The sequence below is a fragment of the Diospyros lotus genome, chromosome 8, assembly GCF_014633365.1.
Source record: "Diospyros lotus cultivar Yz01 chromosome 8, ASM1463336v1, whole genome shotgun sequence".
Taxonomy (NCBI): Eukaryota; Viridiplantae; Streptophyta; class Magnoliopsida; order Ericales; family Ebenaceae; genus Diospyros; species Diospyros lotus.
Genome location: NC_068345.1, coordinates 9,141,718 through 9,164,743, shown reverse-complemented (window position 1 = coordinate 9,164,743; position 23,026 = coordinate 9,141,718). Strand labels below are relative to the sequence as shown.

The 23,026-nt window shown below is 31.8% G+C and overlaps 1 protein-coding gene across 2 annotated transcripts; it reads left to right on the top strand.

Moving 5' to 3' along the window:
- The first annotated feature begins 8,972 nt into the window (after positions 1-8,972).
- On the top strand, positions 8,973-18,191 carry LOC127808417 (beta-1,3-galactosyltransferase 7-like). 2 transcript variants are annotated; one of them, XM_052346951.1, is made up of 11 exons: positions 8,973-9,135; positions 9,300-9,399; positions 9,535-9,593; positions 9,756-9,967; positions 10,072-10,135; positions 15,912-15,984; positions 16,086-16,206; positions 16,326-16,413; positions 16,525-16,650; positions 17,114-17,223; positions 17,497-18,191. In XM_052346951.1, the coding sequence occupies exons 1-11, from the start codon at positions 9,041-9,043 to the stop codon at positions 17,643-17,645; spliced, it is 1,197 nt and encodes a 398-aa protein (XP_052202911.1). In that variant the 5' UTR covers positions 8,973-9,040; the 3' UTR covers positions 17,646-18,191. The 2 variants fall into 2 exon arrangements, with proteins under 2 accessions (XP_052202911.1, XP_052202910.1); XM_052346950.1 differs by having other exon boundaries at positions 9,747-9,967.
- Positions 18,192-23,026: the final 4,835 nt, after the last annotated feature.

Below are 23,026 nucleotides of genomic sequence, written 5' to 3'. Positions count from 1 at the left end.
TCGACATTACTGAAGAACCAGTCAATAAATTCAAAGGAGAAGTCAAATGCTATATAGAATGGGTTAACAATTTTGGATAAAACTATTTGTACAGAAAGGGGTGTACAGAAATCTTTACAGAATAATAAAATGACCAAATTACCCCTCTGATAAATGACTTAAAACACTATCTCCTCTGTCTCTCTCTCTCACCCGCCTCGCCCTCGCCGCTTGTCAACGGGCGCCGCCTGCTGCACCTCGGTTGGTTTGGGTGGTCGCCGATTGCTGAAGGTTGCAGCAATGAGGCGACGACGACGAAAGGAGGAGAAGCAGTGAGATTGCAATGGCGAGAGGATACGACAGCAGGCGAGGGGAGAGAGAGAATGAGGTGAACAAATCGCGATACATAACGATATTTTGATGTCAAAATATCGCGATATATCGCACCTATAAAGGGTTTTGTGAACCCTTTCTATACAAATAGTGCGATTCAACAATTTTTTCCTAAATTTAATGTTTAAATTATTTTTCTTCTATTTTGGGCTACTTTCTTTATCTTTTTAAACTTTTATCATATTTCAAAATTCCCAAGATATAATTGATTTAAAAAATAATTTCAAAATCATGTTAAGAATTGTTTAAAATCAAAATCTTGAAGTTCAAAATCTTTAAATTCAAAATACTTATTTTAAAATCATTTTTCTTTCTTTTAAGACTATTTTTAAATTTTGACCTAACACTTTTGAGGGCCATCAAGCTTAGATATTGTTCAAAATAATTTAAATAGTTTAAATCCAAAATTCAAACAGTATTTTATTAAAGTTTTGTAAAAATAATCATTATCAAAATCAAGCTAATACCCCTTTTCTCTCTAATAACTATATAGTAGTTTTCAATGACAAACCACCACTATAATACCTTACTTTTTCAAATGTGTTATAACTTAGGATAATTCTAGAATAGTAAATTTTTCTTTTTCAAAACTAATGCTAAACTATATCATTCCTCATATTCATCTCAAAATTTTCTTTCATCCATCTCGAATAAGAATCATCATAAACATCAAATGTGGAAGCTAAAAATCAAACCTCAAAAATAACATTGAACCATAACAATATTATATGATTGTTCCTCAAACATAATTCGTAGTAACTAACATTCTTTTATTTTACAAGACTGCTCATCAACGAAACATAAGTTTCTCAACATGAATAAAACATAACAAAATCCTCATAAAGAAGCAAAATACAATAACAACTTGCCAAACCCATCGGATATGACATCTCGTGTTGTTACATTTCAACCACTTTCTTGCCTTTGCTGCAAGTCCCAACTAGAACATTTGAATGTTTCAAAGGGCATAGGCCAAATTAGATGATGAATCATCTAATTAAGGGATTCATAATAAACATTATTTGAGCATGAATGCAAAATGCAATAATAACGTCATCTCTTCACCTGCCTTTAGTGACCACGGGAAATCCCTTTGCTATCACCATTTCTCAACCTCCCTTCCGAAGTCGAGACATTCATCACCATTTTTCAACCTCCCTTTCAAGGTCATGACATTCATCAACATAGCATTCTAACCATCATCTAACAATCTCCCTTCCGAGGCTGGGATGTAATATAACATCCATGATAGACTGTCGATTTCCCGTGTCACCAAATAAACATACAATACATGACAAATAAACTTCACCAATGAATATATGCATTTCTCATCAACATAACACATATATGCAATCTACATGATGCATAGCATGACAAGGCATGATAACATGATAAAATCATTTACATAAAATCGGGTTTTGGGTCGAACCACTTATAAGTCAAAACCATTTGCATTAAACTAAATCAAGTTTTGGGTAGAATCACTCACCTTAATCAAGCTTATCGTGCTACCTCAATATACATGCCTTCACCTCAAAATGCGTACCCGTATAATTTTCTAGCCTTGGGCATGTTCCTTTAGTCTCAGATTAAATTTCAGAAATTTTTGAAATTTTTCATAAGCCTTTCCCAATTTTTTCCATTTTTTCCTCATTTTCCCCAATTTTCTTTCTTTTCTTCTTTCTTTTTCTTTTCTTCTTCTTCCTCCTTCCTCCAGCCCACATACTACCACACGCAGCACCGTTAACCACCTCTTAACACGCTACTGCCGATTACCGACCACCCATGCACCATTGCAGCTATTGCCCACCGCCCGTTGCTCATAGCCATGGTCATCGCCTTTGGCCACCACCGTTGGCCGCCCCTTGATCTCCTTCTACACTCTCTCTCCTCACACTTTTCTCCTTGAGTTCCTATTTCATTCTCCCATTTCTCCCAATGCCTCTACTAATTTATAGGCAACCCATTGCTTGTACTCCACGAAATGTATATATATTATACATCACATTTATTATAAAATCTTATCTCAAATCTTTTACATTAATTACTCCAAATTTCTTATAGATTTTCTTTCAACTTGCAACCAATTGTTTTGTAACTTGCAGCCCACAATTTCTTCTCTGCTTCCAATTTGCTTGCTCTGCTCATGCCTATGTATAGGTATATATCTATTATATAAATTACATAGCATATTAAAACGATAAATTACACCTAAATCCTCAATTAATCTTCACAATCCCATTTTAAATTTTGCATAATTACAATTACACCCTTAAATATTAAATTTTATTTGGATTAAACTGACAAAAAACCAAAATTAATAGTCTAAGGTTACTCGATAGGGTTGATTTCATCCCTGAGTCCTCACAGGACCTTTGTTTCATCTCGAAACCACTTCAGGGTTGATCTTTACATAAAATCAGAGCCTTTTCAGAGTTTTGTTGACTTTTTAGAAGTCCCTTATGATCATTCGATTTTTCAAGCTGCATCATAGTTGTACCAAAAACAGTCTCTATTTCAATTTCTTTCAATGTCATAAATCTCGTCTCAAAACGCTCATCAATGACGTACTATTTTCTTTAGACATTTACGTTTCGGGGTACTCCTTTCCATTGACTCGACTATTTAAAATTATTAAATTATCTTCTAAATCTTTGAACTTACTCTTTAACATCAAGAAATATGGGATATTTTGATATATTACTAATTTTGACTTGGGGTATTACAACCACAATTTTCTATTTATATAGAAACCTATATTTCAATGTAGCATTTGTTAAAATGAGTAAAACAATGTTATATCAAAATAAGATTGAAATGTTTTCCAAATCAAGATATGGAATGATTAAGATAAGGCTGAGAAGCATTCTAAGGTTTTTATTAAACTGTTTGTTAAATTTTTTGAAATACACTAGATGACATATGTATCATTTTTTCTTATCTGTAAGAACCAAGATAAGTTTATCCAAATGAGGGGGGAGATAAATTTATTTAAAAAAATTTAGATAAGAAATCACATGACTTCTTTTCTAAGAGTCACTAGATAAATTTAACAAGGGCTATTAGTACCAAAAAGTCAAAACTTTTCGAGTTGTGACGATTTTATCCAATCCTTCGAATTTTGGCAATTAAGGTCAAATTTGTAAAATTACTAGCAATTTTATCTAAATTGAAAAACGGGTCGTCTGGCCTGTTATTTCATTTTTTTTATAATTTTTTTATAATAAAATGTTAAATACATTTTTTTGAGTGTATGAGTTTAATTTTTTTGTTGCAGAAAGATCAGCTAAATAAATCACCCTCATAGGCTACCCGGTCGTGGCCGTACAATTTTGTTAAATACAACTTTCAATAACAGTTTAACATTTTATTATAAAAAAAATATACCATTCAAATGTAATATATTTGCTGTGTGATTCTAAAAAGAAAATGATTGTTTTAACATTTATGTGTAATATAGCAAAAGAGTTTACGTTTTTTTTGTACCTTTTTAAGGGGAATATAATATTCTATTTTGTATTTCAAAAAAATCTAGTGAATGTATATGTGTGTATATTACTTTAGTTGTCTTCATGAAATAATTATTTATTATTGCTTATAAAATGGCTTTGTTATCGGTTGATTTTTTTTTTTTTTTTGTGCATAAATTTATGTTTGGAGTTTCTAAGTAGGATAATTTTTTTTTTTTTTTTGTCCTACTTGGACCACCATCATAGTCAATGACAGTGACAACTGTTTGTTTGGAGTTATTTAAAAAGAAAGTGAGGGTGATTTATTTATCTGATCTTCTCGCAACAAAAAAATTAAACTCACACGCTCAAAAAAATATATTTAACATTTTATTATAAAAAAATAAAATAAAAGGTCGGGCAGCCCGTTTTTTCAATTTGGATAAAATTGATACTAACTTTAAAAATTCGGTATTAATTGTCAAAATTAGAAGGATTTGATAAAATCGCCAAAACTCGAAAAGTTTTGACTTTTTGATACTAATAGCCCATTTAACAAATATAATAGAAAGTATTTTTGTTTAAAATATTTTTTATATCCTATTTTTTTCAATCTATATCTTAGTTAACAAACACTATCTAAATGAGAGAAAATGATCAAGCCTCAATGTTTCCTTAACGGATCATCTCTTCAAATAACCCAATAACTCATAGCTTCTCTACACCTCCTCATATTACACATAAATAAATGTTAAAATGAATCTATGTCCGAAAACTTGATCTGATCATTTTTAAGTGGACTACATCAATCTAATCAACTCAGTTTTTTATTTTCAAAATCTAAGGGTGCGTTCTCTTTGCTTTTCAATTTTTAGTTTTGAGTTTTGAATTCATTTTCAGTTTTCTGTTTTGGTAATCTATTTTTAGAAAATTAAAAACGCGTTCTCTTTGTCATTTTGAAAAACTATTTCTCAAAACAGAAAATTAGAAAACGCGTTCTCTTTTAAATTTTAAAAATAATTTTTTAATAATATTTTATTCAATAAATTTGATTATTTAGTAAATTAAAAATATTTAATGTTTATAAGTTATTAAAAAAATTCTACATTTTAAAGTTAATGAATTTTGTAATATTTTTTTCATTATAATAATAAAATATGAATAAATAAATAAATAAATGTGTTTTGAATTTTGAGTTTGTTTTGAATGAAAACACTCAAAACAACTTTTTGTTGTTTTGAGTTTTCTTTATAAATATATTTTTTGTTTTCAAAAATGCATTTTTAAAAACAGTAAAGAGAACGCGTTTTCATTATTTTAAAAAATTAAAAATTAAAAATGACTTGAAAACAGTAAAGAGAACGCAACCTAAAATTTTAATTAATGATAATTCATTTTTAAAAGGTCTATAAATAAGAGGCCCTTGTTTCAATACAAATTACTCAAAAGCATTCTTTCATTTATCTCTTTCTTTCTTGCTCTCTTCCTTGATGAGTTTTGTATTGTTAAAAGCAGGGAGTGGATTGCCGCACTGTTCTGGCAAAAAATAATGGATTTCACGTGGCAATAAATTGAAAGGGTGGTGAAGGGAGGCCGGCCAGAGAATTTGGATGGGAGAAAGGAAAAGAAGAAATTACAAAAGGCTTGGCCTCTGCTTCCTCTCATCTTATATTTTCTTCTCCTTCTGTTAATTTCACAGAGCTGTGAGTGTCATATGCACAGTAGATTCCAAAGAGTTCGGTGAGATACACGGTGTTGATGATTCAAGGTCCTTAATTAGGCTAGCATAAGACGACGATTGCGATGTGATATTGGATAATTGATTATGTGTGGACAGATTAGGCCCACCATAGTTTGAGGTAGAATCGGTTTAGTACAGAAACAGTTTTTGTATTTTATATGATGAAATATCGTATTACTTAAATATTCAAATTACGTATGATGTGTGTATTTATATATTTCGTTGCGTATTTATGTAAAAATTTTAAATTTACCTATACTATCATTAGAGTAATCCAACAGAATATAGGACAATAAAATTGCCCAAGAATAGTAAAAAAATTCTCCTGTTTTTATTTATTAAATTTAAATTCTAACAATTTGTAATAATTTAATTATAATCTTGTATGAGTGTGACACAATTAAAATTCTATATTTAATTATTTCCTCAACAAGTAATATCAAAACCGATTAAAGAACGCGGCCTTTAACGTCGCGCATGCACGACGAAAATCCGATGGAATTCTATTCAAAGTCAAAGTGATGAACCTAACATTTGAATTGGAATGGGAATTGGAATTGGCATCGGAAGGAAGGAAGGAAGACCATTCCACCGCCACCTACCCATCCAAACATTCCACAACATTCGATTCCATCCGCTGTTGGGAAAATTTCGGATGCGCCACCTCCAAGCATCAAACCATGCAATCACGTCCTCCCCACCTAACCACTTATTTTATATTAATTAGAGTCTATTAACTAACTATATCTTTCTTTTATTTTTAATTAATATGTATTTATTTTACAGTTCAAATCATTATTATTATTATTATTATTATTATTATTATTATTATTATTATTATTATATAAACACCTAGAGAAACATTATGTGTGCTACTTAGAGTCGGCTCAACCAATTTGAAAGACTTAAGCAAAAAGATTTATCGGGATAAATATTAATTTTTTTTTGTAAAAAAATAAATAATACATTTTTTTATAAAAATTTGTAATCATTTCATTAAATTAAAAAAAATTAAAATTCAATCAACCACAAAATATGATAAACGTTTAACGAAAATAAATTTTTAACTAAAATATATTATTTGAAATATCAAAAAAAATAAAATAACCTATTACAATAAATAAAAAAAATAAAACTATTTTTTTTAACTCTAAGAGGTCCGTGTAAATAGAGCAAAAAAATTATCTATTTTTTATTCTCCTATAAAAGAAAATAAAACAAAATAAAATATTAAATTAATAACATTAAAAATATAAAAATTCACTAATAATAAATAAATTTTTATTTCACGGACATATGTTAAATTATGTTCAAATTATGTAAAATTAACTATAAATTAAAAATAATGAGAAGAGACAACTGTAAAAATTAGAAAGAAAAAATGGAAAAGACAAAAAGTTAAATTTTATTTTGAATTTAATTTTTTAATAAAATATTTATTATTAAAAAAATAAATAAATTATAAAATTTTGCGACCTTCTCAAATTGGGGCCTTAGTGGCTGCGTAATTGGCTTCACGGTTAAGCCGCCTCTGGTGCTGGCCGTATTCCAATCTCGGCCCTTTGAATTGACGGCCAGCCCAAATCCGAACGCAGCTTTGTTTTATTCTTCTTAATTCGTTATTAGCCAACGTTAATTACAGTTTCTCCCCCTAATTAGAATTTAGTGTCCCTTAATTTCTGTCACATGGGCAGTCGTGTATTTTAAATCGATCAATCTTAATTTTTTAGATTATCGTCCTTACGCAGTCTCCTGTCGCTCGTGTTATTGATTTTAACAGAGAAAGTAAATCACAGGCGAAACTTTAACTCTTACCTAGGTCAAGTATCAAACTCATGATTTACTGATATTAATTTCAGCGTATTACTTGCCTGCCATTTAACGTATGCTCTAGGGACAATCAACCTTAATTCTTAACATTCTTATTCCCTGTTTAATTATTATTGTTGAATAAAATAATTAAGGTATGATAAATATAAATTTATTTTTAATTTTAAAATAAATGTGTTTAATGTCACAGTAGGGAAGAAATTAAATGTTTGCTAAGTATATGACATTTTTGTTGAGTCACAATTAAATAATAATTATTTTTGCAAAGTAATAATAATAATAATTACTTATTATATCATTTTGGTAATAATTTTTTTGCCTAAAATATTTTTGAATAAAAATTATTTTCAATGTAAAATATTTAGCCAAATATATATCTTTGCTCACATGAGATGAGTCAATACTTTGTGGCTCTGTCTTTCTTTCAGTCTGTTTTTATTCTTTTTTAGTTTATTTCATATTTTTCATCTATTATTCTTTAGAGTATTAAGTAGTAGCAGCTCTGCTTACTCAAAACTAGATTTGGTCGCTATTGATAACAATAGAGAATAATATAACAGATTAACTCATTACCTACTATTTTGAAATAACTGCACAATTGAAGGAAGTTCTTTGGTTGCAAAATTTATTGGGTAATTTCAGCTTGTATTATTATTCTCATATTCTATTAAACTTGTATTATTTTTATCCATTTTTTATATATCAAAAGTGTAGATGTTAAATTAATTTAAAAATATAAATATAATTGTATAATCAAAATAACGAGAAATTCAAATAAGTACCAAAAAAAAAATGTAAAAATACATAAACAAAAATATGGATTTAGCCTAAAATATTTACCTTATGAAAATGGAAGACTTAATAACACTATCATTTTATTTCATCTAATTTCATATATGAACATAATCCATAAATATATTTATACAAAGAACGATTATTCATTTAATAAAAATTGGAAGTTTTCTCTTTATTATCTAAAAAATAAAATATTTTAAATAAAAATCTAATCAATTATCAGTTGTAATTTAGTTTTTTATATTATTTAAATAAAATTCAAATGAAGATTAGATTTAGTGTTGTATATCATAATTTGAAAATGTGAATTCAAATATTATTAGTATAACTTATTTTTATTTTTAAATAAAATATATAAAGAATATTTTAAAAACTCCCTTCATTAAAATGATTACATAATATCAAAACACTTAATTGTTTATAAAATTATCATTAAATTTTTCATTCATTTGCTAATTTTAAATTTAGATTTTAGTTGGAAATATAATTTTTCCTAAATTTAAATAATGATTTTTTTTTTTCAAAATGTAATTGTTCAATTAAAGATGTTAAAATAAAAATTCATATCCCGTTATGGGTAAAAGTAATTAACTAATTACCTGAGCGAGATGTTCTTGTTGGGGAGGTTACAGCCAATATCGATATAGTTGAGGGGCGTCTGTGTAATTAGCGTTAATTGCGCCCCGAATTTACAATCTTTCGTCCAAAGGCTGACCAATACGAAGCTCCTCCTTTGTCTCTCTCTCTCTCTCTCTCTACATGTGTATATATCTATATATATATATGGGAATGCAAATTTGCATACCGCAATACAGATTTGAAACGCTGTTTCTGCGTTGGAAGAAACGAAGTCATGAAGAACAGAAGCAGTGGTAGAAAGGTCTCTGCCAAATGGATTCCCTTCATCTGCCTCACCTTCTTCTTCATCGGCATGCTCTTTACCAACAGGTCTCTCTCTTTCATCTCCCAATTTCATTGCTGAACTTCTATTCATTTCCTTTTTGGAACTCGATCTAAGCCATGGAATCAATCTAGGGATTTGATTATCTGTCCCAAATATCACTTCTTTATGTATGCACTGCTCATGTCAGTGTGATTTGCGTCGTTCTCAGATTGTGGGACCCCCCTGAATCGGAGGGCCTGCTGGCTTCGCGACGCCGGCGTGAGCAGGAGCTGCAGATCGTTTCTGAGGATTGCAACACCGAGAAGAAGGTGCGTGTTTGTGTTGGATTTCGTAGTTTTTGTATTTGGATTCAATTTGGTTTAGCCTCTCTTGTTTTTAAGATTTACCTATTATGGCTTACTTGTTTTGTGTGGTATTAATGATTTTCAAATTCTATGAGCCAGAAGAAAGGCCAGGATAAGGATGTAATGAAGGAGGTTTACAGTACCCACAAAGCAATTCAGTGAGTTTGACCTCCTGATAGTCATAATCCTGCTCAATTTCTTGTTGTTTTATGTATGCGTGGTCGTGATTATATAATTTTGTGCTATATGTATGCTGGCGGATCAGTTGAGGTTTGTACTGATTATTGGTTACTTCTGTGAAATTTTTGGAGGCCTTTCAGATCACTAGACAAGTCAATTTCAACGCTTCAGATGGAGCTGGCGGCAAGTCGGAGTTCTCATGAGATGAGGAGGGTTGAGGATTCAACTCCCCTGTTAGACTCGTCTCATGAGGCCTCACCAAGACAGAAAGCTTTCATAGTTATAGGAATAAATACTGCTTTTAGTAGTAGGAAGAGGCGTGATTCAGTTAGACAGTCTTGGATGCCTCAAGGTATGTTTTTTCCGTGTACCGTATTTTTATGGCCCACTTGATCTTAATTTTCATGGTTCTGTTTGATCTGCAAGTCTCTTGATTGGTCTTTTGGGTTTGATTAGGGGAGAAGCTTCTTCAGTTGGAACGAGAGAAAGGAATTATCATCCGGTTCATGATTGGGCATAGGTAAATCACTTGTCTGCATCCTCTCTTAAACTCGTTGGTATTTATTGTTTGAAAACAGTAGAATTTTTTCTCGAAAGTTGGATCTGATCTGTTGCTTTTTCTTGATATGGACCTTTGAGAAGTCAACTTACTTTTGGTACATCAGACAAGAAGTCAAATACTCGTTGGTATTTATTGTCTGGTACTCGATAACCTAGTAGTAAGAGCATAAATAATTTCTCACTTGTGGCTGGTTAAAAAGGTGAACTTGAAGTTTTTAGCATTTAAGATGGTAGTTGAAGATGGTAGGTTTTGTAGACATTGATCTGAATTAAGTTTTGGTTGGTTTTATAGGCTTTATTGGAACAGGAAAAGTCTTGCAGTTTACAAATATGGGTGTACTATTTCTTTTGAATAGAGGTTGAGTTTATGTAAGGATGAAATTATGGTTGCTTGTGTAACACCCAAAGTTTTAGAAAAAGACAAATAAGAGGGAAAACAAAATCCAAGAGGAAACAGGATTTCCAAAAACCCATTGTAGATTAGGATAATTTAAAGTTCCAAAGAGATTGGGAATCGAGTTCATATTCTATATGGAGATTGAGATGAGGGGATTATCATAGTTGTGGAGGGATTTAGATGGGGCTGGAAATCTTAATTGAGGATAAACTAGATTCTAGAAATTAAGTTTCAAGATAAATTGTGGTAAATTAGAATGATTGATATATATACATACATATATATTATTAGAAGAGAAATTGAGAAGGATTAGGATTGACTCTAAGTGATGTCAAGATCTTATCTTGACTTAGGGTTAGATGAAGAACATAATGTAGAACAAGAGAGAGAAAGAGAGAAGAGGGAGAAAACAAAGAGAAATTAGGGAGAAACAGAGAGAAATGAGAAACTGAATTCAAGTCTTGATTCATAATGTCTCAATATAAGGTGGCATAGCCTTATATATGGCTATCCTCAGCAGTTAATTGATTACATTTGTAATTGATTCTACTAATAGCTTATAACAATTACAGTGGTTTGTTACCGGCTATTGTAACTATAATGATTGCAGTTGAAACAACTTCAACTGCTTTCTGCTATCTCATATCTATAGCTACTCCTTATACAGTTTTTCAGTTATAACAAAAATAACTGTGAACTGTTATTCCCTTGAGAACTAATCTGAAACAACCACTACTCTCTTGTAAGTGTACACCCAAGGTCTTGACATTTCCTCCCTCCTCAAGAATTTTCTTGTCCTCAAGAAAAGCAAAGATCTCCTATAAAAACCTCAGTTAAAGATTGAGTATCAAAGCAACTTTTAGACTTCACAACTTTCAAATCTCAGCCTTTTCTTTTTCTTCTCTTCCACAGCTTGTATGGAGAAATCTTGAAGAATTTACTCCATTGGAAAACTTCACGATCATCAAATTCCAAGGTCAACACATCAACAGGATCAAGCTACATTGAGCAACCCCAAAACTTGCTTTTAAGATTGTTTTCTTCCCAGAATTTCCATCCTCTACCTTCACAAAGGCATGCTACAATCATTGGATGGTGGCCAACCTTGTCTTAGAAAAACCAAAGGCCTTTATCTAGATAGTCAACTTCATGTGTCCCTCCCAAATTCCCAATGGTGGATTAAATGGCTTGCAATGTTTTCCTTCAGTCGAAGCATATTCAGATACAACAAATGCCACCACATCATTCAACTAAGCAAAGGCTAAAGTAATTCTCTACTGATCCAAAATATTATACAAGTTATTTTCTATCCAACGAAAGGATTGCATCATGGTTTCTACTGGATTCAGCTTCTAGTGAGTCTACTTGAGCTTGAAGATTGGAAATAGTTGCATTCACTTCCTGCAATTGAGCCTCTAATTGCTTCATCCGAGTTCCATCAGCCATGTCAAATTTTTGAAGGAAGCTGAATCGAAGGCCTAGGACAAGCTCTGATACCAAATTGTCAGGATCTTGTCCTGATTTAGGGTTTGATGAAGAACAAAATGTAGAAGGAGAAAGAAGGAGAAAGAAGAGGGAGAAAACAGAGAGAAATTAGGGAGAAACAGAGAGAAATGAGAAACTAAATTCAAGTCTTAATACATAATGTCTCAATACAAGGTGGTATAGCCTTATATGTGGCTATGCTCAGTAGTTAATTGGTTACATTTGTAACTAATTATACTAACAACTTATAACAGTTGTAGTGGTTTGTTACCAATTACTATAACTGTAATGATTGCAGTTGAAACAATTTCAACTACTTTCTGCTATCTCATATCTATAGCTACTCCTTATATGGTTTTCCAGTTATAATAAAAATAATTGATAACCATTATTCCCTTGAGAACTAATCTGCTACAACCACTACTCTCTTGTATGTGTACACCCAAGGTCTTGACAAGGGATAATTAAGCTATAAGTCAGAAACATATATGGATATTATCTTAATATGATTTGAGAAGGAGATGAACTGATTATTCTAGTTTTGCTCCATTGGGTACTTGGGGGTAGACAGTTTTTGAAAAGCACTAAGTGCACTTAAGCACAAAAGGCCTACGAAGCTTAAGTGCAAAGCGAAGTGCATGTTTAAGAAAAATAAAGCGTATATAAATAAAGTAAAGATTATAAACTTTTATAAGCATAAAAATATAAACTATTAAAAAAGCAATCATTAAAAAAAACTAAATAAGAATGAGTGCTGCAAATTTAACAAAGGATGAGATACCATTTTTCGTTTATATTATTTTATACCAATTTACAAGTTCATGCAACCATAGCAAAAACACTTAAGGGACATATAAATGGAGACAATCTAGTTAATTGCTAGTCGTGAGGAAACTTGGAAGACTAACTAGTCTAAACTCTTGGTTGAAAGGATTAGAAATATGCTAAGGCTTCTTTTTTAATTTGTTTTTATTTTGGTGAGTTTTCTTTTGTTTTGTGTAAAAGTTTGGTAAAAAAACCCATTATATTTCATTAGCATGATTTATACAGAGGATTGGATAAAAGAATAAGGAAAAAAATCATCCCTAATTTACAACAATCCCCAATTAATCAACCCCTAATTTATAACAATCCCCATTCAATCAATCCCTGATTTGCAATTAATCAACAATCTCTACTTTACAGGAATCAGGAATCAATCATCAATACCTAATTTATAGCAATCTAGAATTAATCATCAATCCCTAATTTACAACAATTAGGAATAAATTATCAACCCTTAATTTACACCTAATTACATGTTTTCTTTAATATTTTTTGCTTGGTAAAGACAACTGAGTCTTCTTTTTTGTTTTTTTTAAACAATTATATATATGATTTTATTTAGATTGGATAATAGCTTCTTTTGGGCAAGGATTCCATGCAAGCAGCGATACTATTGCGAAAATTTAAACAAATCCAACCATTCATATTGTTTGATAAAAAAAAAAAAAAACAAGTGTATTTCTAAAGCATGCTTTTATGCACTTTGGAGCTCAAGTAAAAGCACAACTTAATCATACTCAACTAAAATCACTAACCTTCACACAAAAAAGGCCCCAAGCATGTTGCGCTTCGCACTTTACGCTTAAAACACACTTTTTTAAAACACACTTTTTTAAAACACACTTTTTTAAACACTGGAGGATCCCAGGGGAATTACTAGGTCCCCTTGTACACTGTTGGATCCAAGGTTATATTGCCTATTGAGATATGTGTTAGGGTTTGAATTGATTATCAAGTATTATCATTCCCTTACATAGATGATGTTTTATACATTGTGGAAATTGTTGGCTACACCATGTGTGATTTTATCGGTGATACATGTTATTGAATGGCGAATATTGGCGAATCTTTGAAACTGAAATTTTTGTGTATTATATGTACCAAAATCTTTATTTTGAATATTAATCTATTATGCAGGGTAACCTTCACTAGGCTTTAAGTTCTCCCTCTCCCTCACATTTTTCAGGTGGGCAAGATTAATTGGGGCTAGTTGTGTACTCAGACTAGAGGATTCACTAGGGACTCACTTAGGCTAGCTTAGTTTTCAGTTATTGACAATTATTTCAATTATGTGAACTCTAAGGTTTTATTAGGAATGTTGTTTTGGTTATTTCAGTTATGAACATTGGTTATTTCCTTGGTAATAAAATGGATGAAAGTGTAGGTTTTGTAAACTTGAAGTCTTGGCTTAGGGTTCATGGCCAGTCTCACAGCCTGTAGAGGGGAGTGTAACAGTTTGAATTTGCCTAATCCTTGCTATGGTGGCATACCTCTTTCCTTTTAGTCTTCTCCTCCTTGCCTACATGAATTAGCTGGGTGTTGATCGTGTTGTTTAAAGCTCTCAAAATTAGTTCAAGTCCCAACTCTCTCTAATCAGGCCTGACCTCTTCTCCTACCTGTTGCCTCTAATGTACATATCAAAAATCTTAAATTATTTCACTGTCTGGCTGTTTATATTTTGCTTTAAGTGTCCATCAGGTTGCATCTTTCAGAAATAACATTAAATCTCATATTTTTTCCACCTACAAATCAAAAAGATTACTTCCAGCTTGTAAAACCCCATCTTCTAATAAATTCTCATTGCCAAATGAAACACAATTCCATTGTAAGTAGCCCTGGCCCCGATTTTCTAAGCACTGTACAGTCACTGACAGGAGAAAAATTTTACCTCCTTGAATTTGCAAGAGGACTGGTGGCTGTGTATAGTTTTAATTTTTACAATTGTATTATTTCATGTATTAGTAAAGATTGAGTGTGAGTCTTGGACTTTTAGAGTCCCATAATAGACTTATTAGTTTGACTGTGCATAGAGGAATGATGATAATTAAGATTAAAATATAAGATTACTATTACTTTTTCTTTTCTTTTTTTCTTTTTTTTTTTTTTTTTTTTTGGGGGGGGGGGGGGGGGGAGATTCTTAGCCAATCACATCACATGAAGTTCAAATGGATTTATAATAAAATGTTCTATGTAAAAGCTTGATGCCGTGATTTTGCAGTCAATTGTCTAAAATATAATACAGAATGTGCTTATTGAATGAGTATTCAACATCCAAGGGCCCAACTTGAAGTCTATTGTGACTTGGAATTTGTTTGGGTTTAAGAGAGGGTTCAAAATTTTGATTTACAATTAATTTATCTTCAAAATGAACTTGAAAGCTACTCATTGAATTTATATTAAAATGAAAAAAATCAGTGTAAATGTCTTGTTTTAATATTATATTACTGATGATCCTATCCTTTGAGGAACACGCTGCCCCATATGCTAGATCTTTGCATTTTGTTTTGTCATGGGTCTTTCTTGTACAGATATCAATCCTAGTTAGGAAGATCGTCTGAGTAACCGTTCCAATTTATAAATATTTTGATGAGAAGAATATCTATTAGAGTTCAAAAGTGTATGCTTTGAAGGTCTTTTTCAATTTTTGGGATGTTTCCAATGTAGGTGGTCAATGCCTTCAGTTTTATTCTAAGTGTTTCCTCAAAGGCTTGTCAGATTGTTGAACTTCTAAAACCATGAACGTTAATGGTTTTTAATATGGCAAAAAACAATAGATTCTGGAATCTCTTCTGTACTATTGATATTTTTGTCCAATTTGCTTGGGTAATAGGTTAGTTCTGTCTCTCTCTCTCTCTGGGTCTATAATCATTCTGAGAAATAGTACTCTAATTTTTGCATAGTCTAGAAAATGCTGGTACTAAATCAGGGAAGATCTGTTGGATATTTTACAATGAAAGATGTGTACCTTTGCTCTTGCTACGTTTACATCATGCAAGAAATGCTTATCATTTTAATTGGTTTGGTGCAGTGCAACGTCTAATAGCATCTTAGATAGAGCTATAGATTCAGAAGATGCTCAGCATAAGGACTTCCTCAGGCTGGTAAGGAAGTACTTCCGTGGATACTGCTTGGATATCTATACATGCATAGATAGATATTTCACCAGAATTATGGTCTCATCTTGATGGTTGTTATCTTGCAGGAGCATGTTGAGGGGTACCATGAATTGTCTGCAAAAACCAAAACATTTTTTGCCACAGCAGTTGCCAAATGGGATGCTGATTTCTATGTCAAAGTGGATGATGATGTCCACGTCAATTTGGGTATCCACTGCCTCTTTGCTTTTATTTTTCTTCCTGTATTCACATATTCTTACTCACTTTTTTGTGGTGAAAATTTGGTTCTCTATCAGAGTTAACTTTGTTGTGCTGGGCTTCTGTAGGCATGTTAGCTGCAACTCTTGCCCGTCATCGGTCAAAGCCCAGAGTATATATTGGGTGTATGAAATCTGGGCCTGTTCTTTCTCAAAAGTAATGCTAGAGCTATTATATTGGTTATCATTTTATCTTTTCCTGTTTGGTTCTTTACCAGTTCCAGCACCAATGTTATACTTTCTCTTATCACTTGGTTTTGTTCTCTAGGACTGTAAAGTACCATGAACCAGAATACTGGAAATTTGGAGAAGAGGGGAACAAATACTTCAGGCATGCAACTGGACAGATTTATGCCATCTCGAAGGATTTGGCCACATACATCTCAATTAATCAGTAAGGATTGAGTTTATTTCCTATCTGGCCTCATTTTCTTTGTCCCAGTCTGCCTGGATCACCAGACCAATATCTTTTATGATGAGACCCATGTGACTGGTGTTGTGTCCTTGAATCAGCAACAATTCTTTAGTTTCATATTCTAATTATGGTGAGAAAAAACTAAAAAAGGGTGACTCTTATCAGTTTTTTATGCTTAAATCCATACAACTGGCACAGCTGGCTGAAATGGTGGCATGCCAAACTATCCAAACCAACAAAACTAAGTTTTGTGAAATAACTATTGCTGATGTGGAGTAAATAAATATGCTTGCTTAGTGGCTCCGTGCATAGGAACTTGGGACCATACAAGGTGTTTTAAATTTGTCAACTTTCAGAAAATATTACCTTCCATTGTTTTGCTGAGAAATATTATCTTCCCTTTTGCTACACGGTTAAAAGTGTCGAGTTCTTGATTCTGCAGGCCCATATTGCACAAGTTTGCCAATGAAGACGTATCACTCGGCTCATGGTTCATTGGTCTAGAAGTTGAGCACATTGATGACCGCAATATGTGCTGTGGGACTCCGCCAGGTATTTCTTTTAGTAGTAATCCCCAACCAAAAAGAAAACGGGAGAGAGAGGGACAACAGAGCCCAGGTGCCTAGTGAATTTGGGAATTATTCAAATGACTGGTTGCAAACAAGAAACCGGGGCAGGATTTTTTCCTCATGGATTATCTATCTATATATATATTTCTATATAAAGCCAGGATAATCATCTGGTTTGCAATCGGAACAGTGCTATGAATTTATACAGAAAAGATTACTCTTCTTAGCTTGACTATATTCTTCTGTCCCTTGGCAGATTGTGAATGGAAGGCACAGGCTGGTAATGTATGCATTGCATCATTTGATTGGAGCTGTAGTGGAATCTGCAAATCTGTGGAGAAAATGAAATTTGTCCATGAAAGATGTGGTGAAGGAGATGCAGCTGTCTGGAGTGCTCTATTCTAAAATAGTCCTAGCGGGAGGGCGACTGATTTTCTGGCAAAACCGGTAAAGACTGTAACCATACCATTCATGCTCAGCCAACCGAACCAGGCAGCTTGCCAAGCTGAGATAGCTAGCTAGCTCAGTTCAGACGCGTGAAGTGAGCTTTCCAAGTTGACAAAGAAGAAGTGCAGTGATTTTTTACCACATTTTGCAGCCGTTGCTTATGGATTAGAAATCATATCTGTGTATTTTTTTAATTATATATGTGGAGAAGAGTATTTATGCAGAGCTGAGATAGGAATTGTAATTCTTTGAGAACTGCACACCTTGCTGGGAGCTTGGAGATGCAATGCGCAGATATATGGTAGCTGGGAATTTGTTTAGTTCACAGAAGTTGTATCCTTGCAGTATTCAAAGCCAAAGGTACTTGTTTTTTTTTTTTTTTTGTAATGGAAGTTTCAGTCACAGACTACAGTTGTTCACACTATCTGTGATCTCTCGTCTTTGTTGTTGGTTAGCCTAATTGAACAATGCATTTTCAGGTTCACAAAAATTGTTCTATTTTAAGGCAACAGTGTGTATTCTTACTATTATTACTACTACTACTGCTAGTATTTTGTTACAAAGCCACAAAACTGAATAACAGAAATAATTAGGCTGTTTTCAGGCAATTTTTAGTTTTTAATTTTTGAAAATAATTAAAACTCGTTTATTTTATCATTTTCAAAAATAAGAAAAAAAATTATAAAAAAAAGCTAAAACAATCTCTAAGACCAAAACATGAAAAACATAATCTATTTTTCATGTTTTAATTTTTTTAAAAAAAGAAAAAAAATATTTTTAAATTTTATATTTATTTAAAATTAAAAAAATATAATATATCTATATTATAATTAACATATAACATACTAGTGTATACCTATGCCTAAAGGCATGGTATAAATAATATTAAGATCAAAATGTAGTTATAATTTATACATATTATGTTGTAATAATTTTACTTGTATTAAACACTTTATAAAACTCAAATAAAAAACCAACATATAAGATTTATAATGTTTATTAATATTACAAATCAAAATATAAAAACAAATAAAAAAATTATAAACACTGAACAAAAATAAAAATTAAAGTTATTGTATATTTGTTAACGTTTTATAATAAAAAGAAAAAAAAATGATTTAATCTATATAATAAAGCACATCAGTAAATGTTATGCGATCTGAATAAATTAAATTAAAAATTAAATATCAAACAATATATACCAACTGCCGTCATGGTTACGACCATCAACCGGGAGGAGGGAAACCCCAGGTCAGGGTTGGAGAACCTTGGGTTCCCAATTGTGAGTGGTCAGGAACACTTATGTTCTCAAACCTTGGGTTCCTCAATCATGCATGGTCGCGAACTCTTTGATTTTTATATTATTTTAATTTAAAAAAAATTATTATGCCTAAAATAAAAAATAAAATTAATAAAATAAAAATAGAATTAAAAAAAATAAATATTTTTTTTGAATATTTGGATCTTTAAGTAATTCAATTGGATAGATTAACCAATTTCATATTTCTTTAAGTATCAAAGATTCAATACCTAAAGATAAAAATATTAAATTTCAAATTAAGGTTCATACTTTGATATTATTATTTGAATAAAATTTTACACTAAAAACAGCATTTGATTATTAATTATTTAAAAAATAGATTTTTATTTTTTTTAGAATAGAATCATCCGTGTCAAATTCCAATACATTAAAACTTACATTGTTTGTATTTTTTATTTAATTTTTTTTTAAATTAAGTATTAAAGCTTACATGATATTTCAAAAATTACACTGTTTATATTTAAAATACTTAAAAATTAAGTATTAAATGCTTTAAAAATTAAAAAAAAAAAGTCCCAACCTTGATATAAAAAAATTACACTTGGTGTTTTTTTATTTAAAAAATTTCAAATAAAATTAAGTATTTGAAATTAAGTTGCTTCCTTTTTCCCTATTTTTTCATAATTTATTTTATTTTATTTTAATTTTTTTTCTCCTCCACCCTTCATCATCTTCCTCCCGCTTCTTCTTCCTGCAACACACGACCACCCGCTGGTCTGACCGCTGCTGCTACCAACGCCATCTCAATCGGTCGTCCTTGGTCGCCGCACCACCGTCGCCATCAGTCGTCGCTGTCGCGGGCCACCTCCCGCACCTTTGCTTACGCGCAAGGACTGCCACTGGCCACTGGTCACCGCAAGTCACCTTAGCCGCAATGAAAAATATATTTTTTTTAAAAAAAAAAGTTGAAAACAATATATATTTAATAAGATCAATTTAACATACCCAACCATACTCAATTTTAATTAAATTTTTAGAGTCCAAAATCATAAATACAATTAGAAATTTGGTTGCATTTAGGATAAATTTAACATTAACGTTGTTGTGTGTGTCCCTCCCTTTGCCTCCTCTTGGTCCGATCACAATAATGACATGGTCAAAGTAGAATTGAGAACCGTGCATTATCTATATGCACCATGAATTTTATAGATAATGCACGGTGTATATAGATAACCCCTTCCAACGCCAGACTTAATTTTTCCAGTCTTCCCTGACTTGTTCATTCTACTGAACACAATAGATGGTCTTAGCTGGAAAATTAACTCATGTATATTATTGCAAGAAAGCCCCTCAAAACATGAAGGGTTCTGATAGCTGGGTGTATTTAAAAATAATTTAATATTAAGGTGCATTTATTTAATGTCTCTTATTATGTGATTTTAAAACAACACAAGTTAAGAATACTAAGACCCATAATAAAGGAGGGTACAGTTCTAAGTTTTTATATATATATCCACATAACATAGGTCATTGAATAAGGGCCAATTATTGAATATTGATAAATTATAAATAAGTGAATGTTGATTGATGATAAGGGCTAATTAATTTTTTATTTATTATTTTTCAACGGCATTGGAATATGAGGAAGGGAAAAGCCTAGAAAGCCCGACGGGCTCACTGACCGCCCTACCGAAAGGGGGCAAAATGACGATTTTGCCCCCGCCAACTTTGCTGCAAAGTGGGCCGTTGGTGCTCTCTCCCTGCTCGCTTGTCTCTCTTCCATGGCTATCGCCTCACCGCGCTGTCGCGCCTCGCCGCCTTGTGCTCATTGCAACTACGGTAAGCAAGATAAGGTGGCGACAGCGATGGAGGCGACGCGAGGGCAGCAAGGCTATGGGCACGAGACGGCGAGACGACGGCCATGGAAGGGAGACGAGCGAGCAGAGAGAGAACAACAGTGGGTGGGGGTAAAATTGTCTTTTTACCTCCTTTTTGTAAGTGGCTCAGTAAGTCTATCGAGCTCTGCAAAAATACCCACGAGGAAGAAGGGACAAAATATTTATTATAAGTTTATAAGTAGGACTATTTCATGGGCCTTACAACAAACCCAAATCATTGTTTTGCATTAACAATAATAATAATAATAATAATAATAATGGTTTTGTTGAAGTAGTTGAGAACTTGAAATGACTTGGCTGATTTGGAGAGTTCAATCAAATTATTGGTGGATGCTTCCTTCCTGTAGCTGTAGCTGCAGCTGCCTGCAAGCCTTAGCTTTATTAATAATAATAATTTAGGAAGCGTGGATTAGTTAAGTGTGGCTTCACACACAAGCATGTCCCTCTTGTACCAACCAACACTACAATCTCTCCCATTTATTTTATTTTATTTGTTTCGGGACTCTTAACAATTTGCATTTTACTCAAGGTTATTATTGGTAATTAAGTATTAGAGGCAAATTTGGAGAATAAATAGGCAGTCGATTGTGTGGAGTGGGCAAAGAATAAAGACAATTGAAATTGACATATAAGTCGTTTTTTCTATATACATTAATATTTAGATAAATAAGACTGACACAAGCTAAAATCCAATCCAAATTCTCTTGAATTCGCCTTAATTAGTGCCGATACTATGATTATTTGATATTTGTCTTATTTTTATTCCTATAATTACTTAAGGTTATTGTTAGCTAATTAGTATTAGAGACAAATTCAGGAAATAAATGGGCAGTGAATTATGTGGAGTGGGCAAAGGGCTGAGGCGGCTGAAATTGGCATAGGCGTTATTCTTTCTATATATATATTGAATCCCATTCCAAATTTCCTAAATATGCTCTAATTAGTATCAATACTCTGATTATTTAAGGTTTGTTTTATTTTTATTCCTATAATTTAAATTATTTATTTCTAGACATCTTTATAATCTATATTTTCTTATTTGAACACTTTATTAAGAAACATTTTTTAAATCAAATATGAGGCTTGATTGGAGATTGAATTTATAGTTAGTATTAATACTCTGATTATTTAAGATTTATCTTATTCTTGAGATTACTATTCTTGCTTGGTTTTTCGTCGTTCGTACCTTTGATTTCAACAGAAAAAGTAAATCGCAGGTAAAGATTTTATCTCACTTCGCAAGATAAAAAATTAAACCCACAAACTACTATTACGAATTATTTCTATAGTTTGAATCATTTATTTTTAGACATCTTTATAATTTATATTTTTTTTATTTAAATACTTTATTAAGAGACATTTTTTAAATCAAATATTACGCTTGATAGGAGATTGAATATCTTAAAAGGAAAGATTGGAGGATGGATTGGGTCTAAAATATAGGATTTTCACGTGCCAAGAAATGTGAGGTGTCGACCAAGACGCGGACAATCCGTAACCTTTCTGCAATCTCTTCACACGTGGTGAACATGTGCTTGGTCCCAAGCTGCCCTGCCCCAACTACCAATTTTGACAAAAATACAGTGATGCCAAAATCAATCCCATCCCTACACGTGGACGTTGTGCCCATGATTAACGTGTGTGCGATCCATCTTATCATTCCCCTTTTTTGGTTGGACATGCATTATCATCTTATAAGCTTTTTATTTATTTTTAATATTCACCAAATCTCATTGCCAATCAATCAATCTTTTTCTTTAAGTAGATATAAGAAAAAAATAATAATAAAAATAAAAGTGAAATGATAAATAAATCATTATATTTTAGTTTTGAGATAAAATTAATTAATATATTTTTAAAAAATAAATCACTGTACTCTAAGTGATGAGACCAATTTGTAATGATATTTAGAAAACATCTAGAGAATGGCTAATATAGACTATCATCTTAAAATAAAATATCTTATTTAACACTTTTTAAAACACAGTAACTAAATTGACGTTGGATCTAAAATTACAATTTCTTATTGAGCCTTGTTAAAGTATAGTGACCAAATTAGTTCTAAAATTAAATTACAACAACTTATTTAATATTTCACCCAAATAATAGTACTAAATTATTAAGTGAAATTAAACTTTAATGTGTGCGTGGTGAGTTACACAGACACCTCTAAGGTTTGA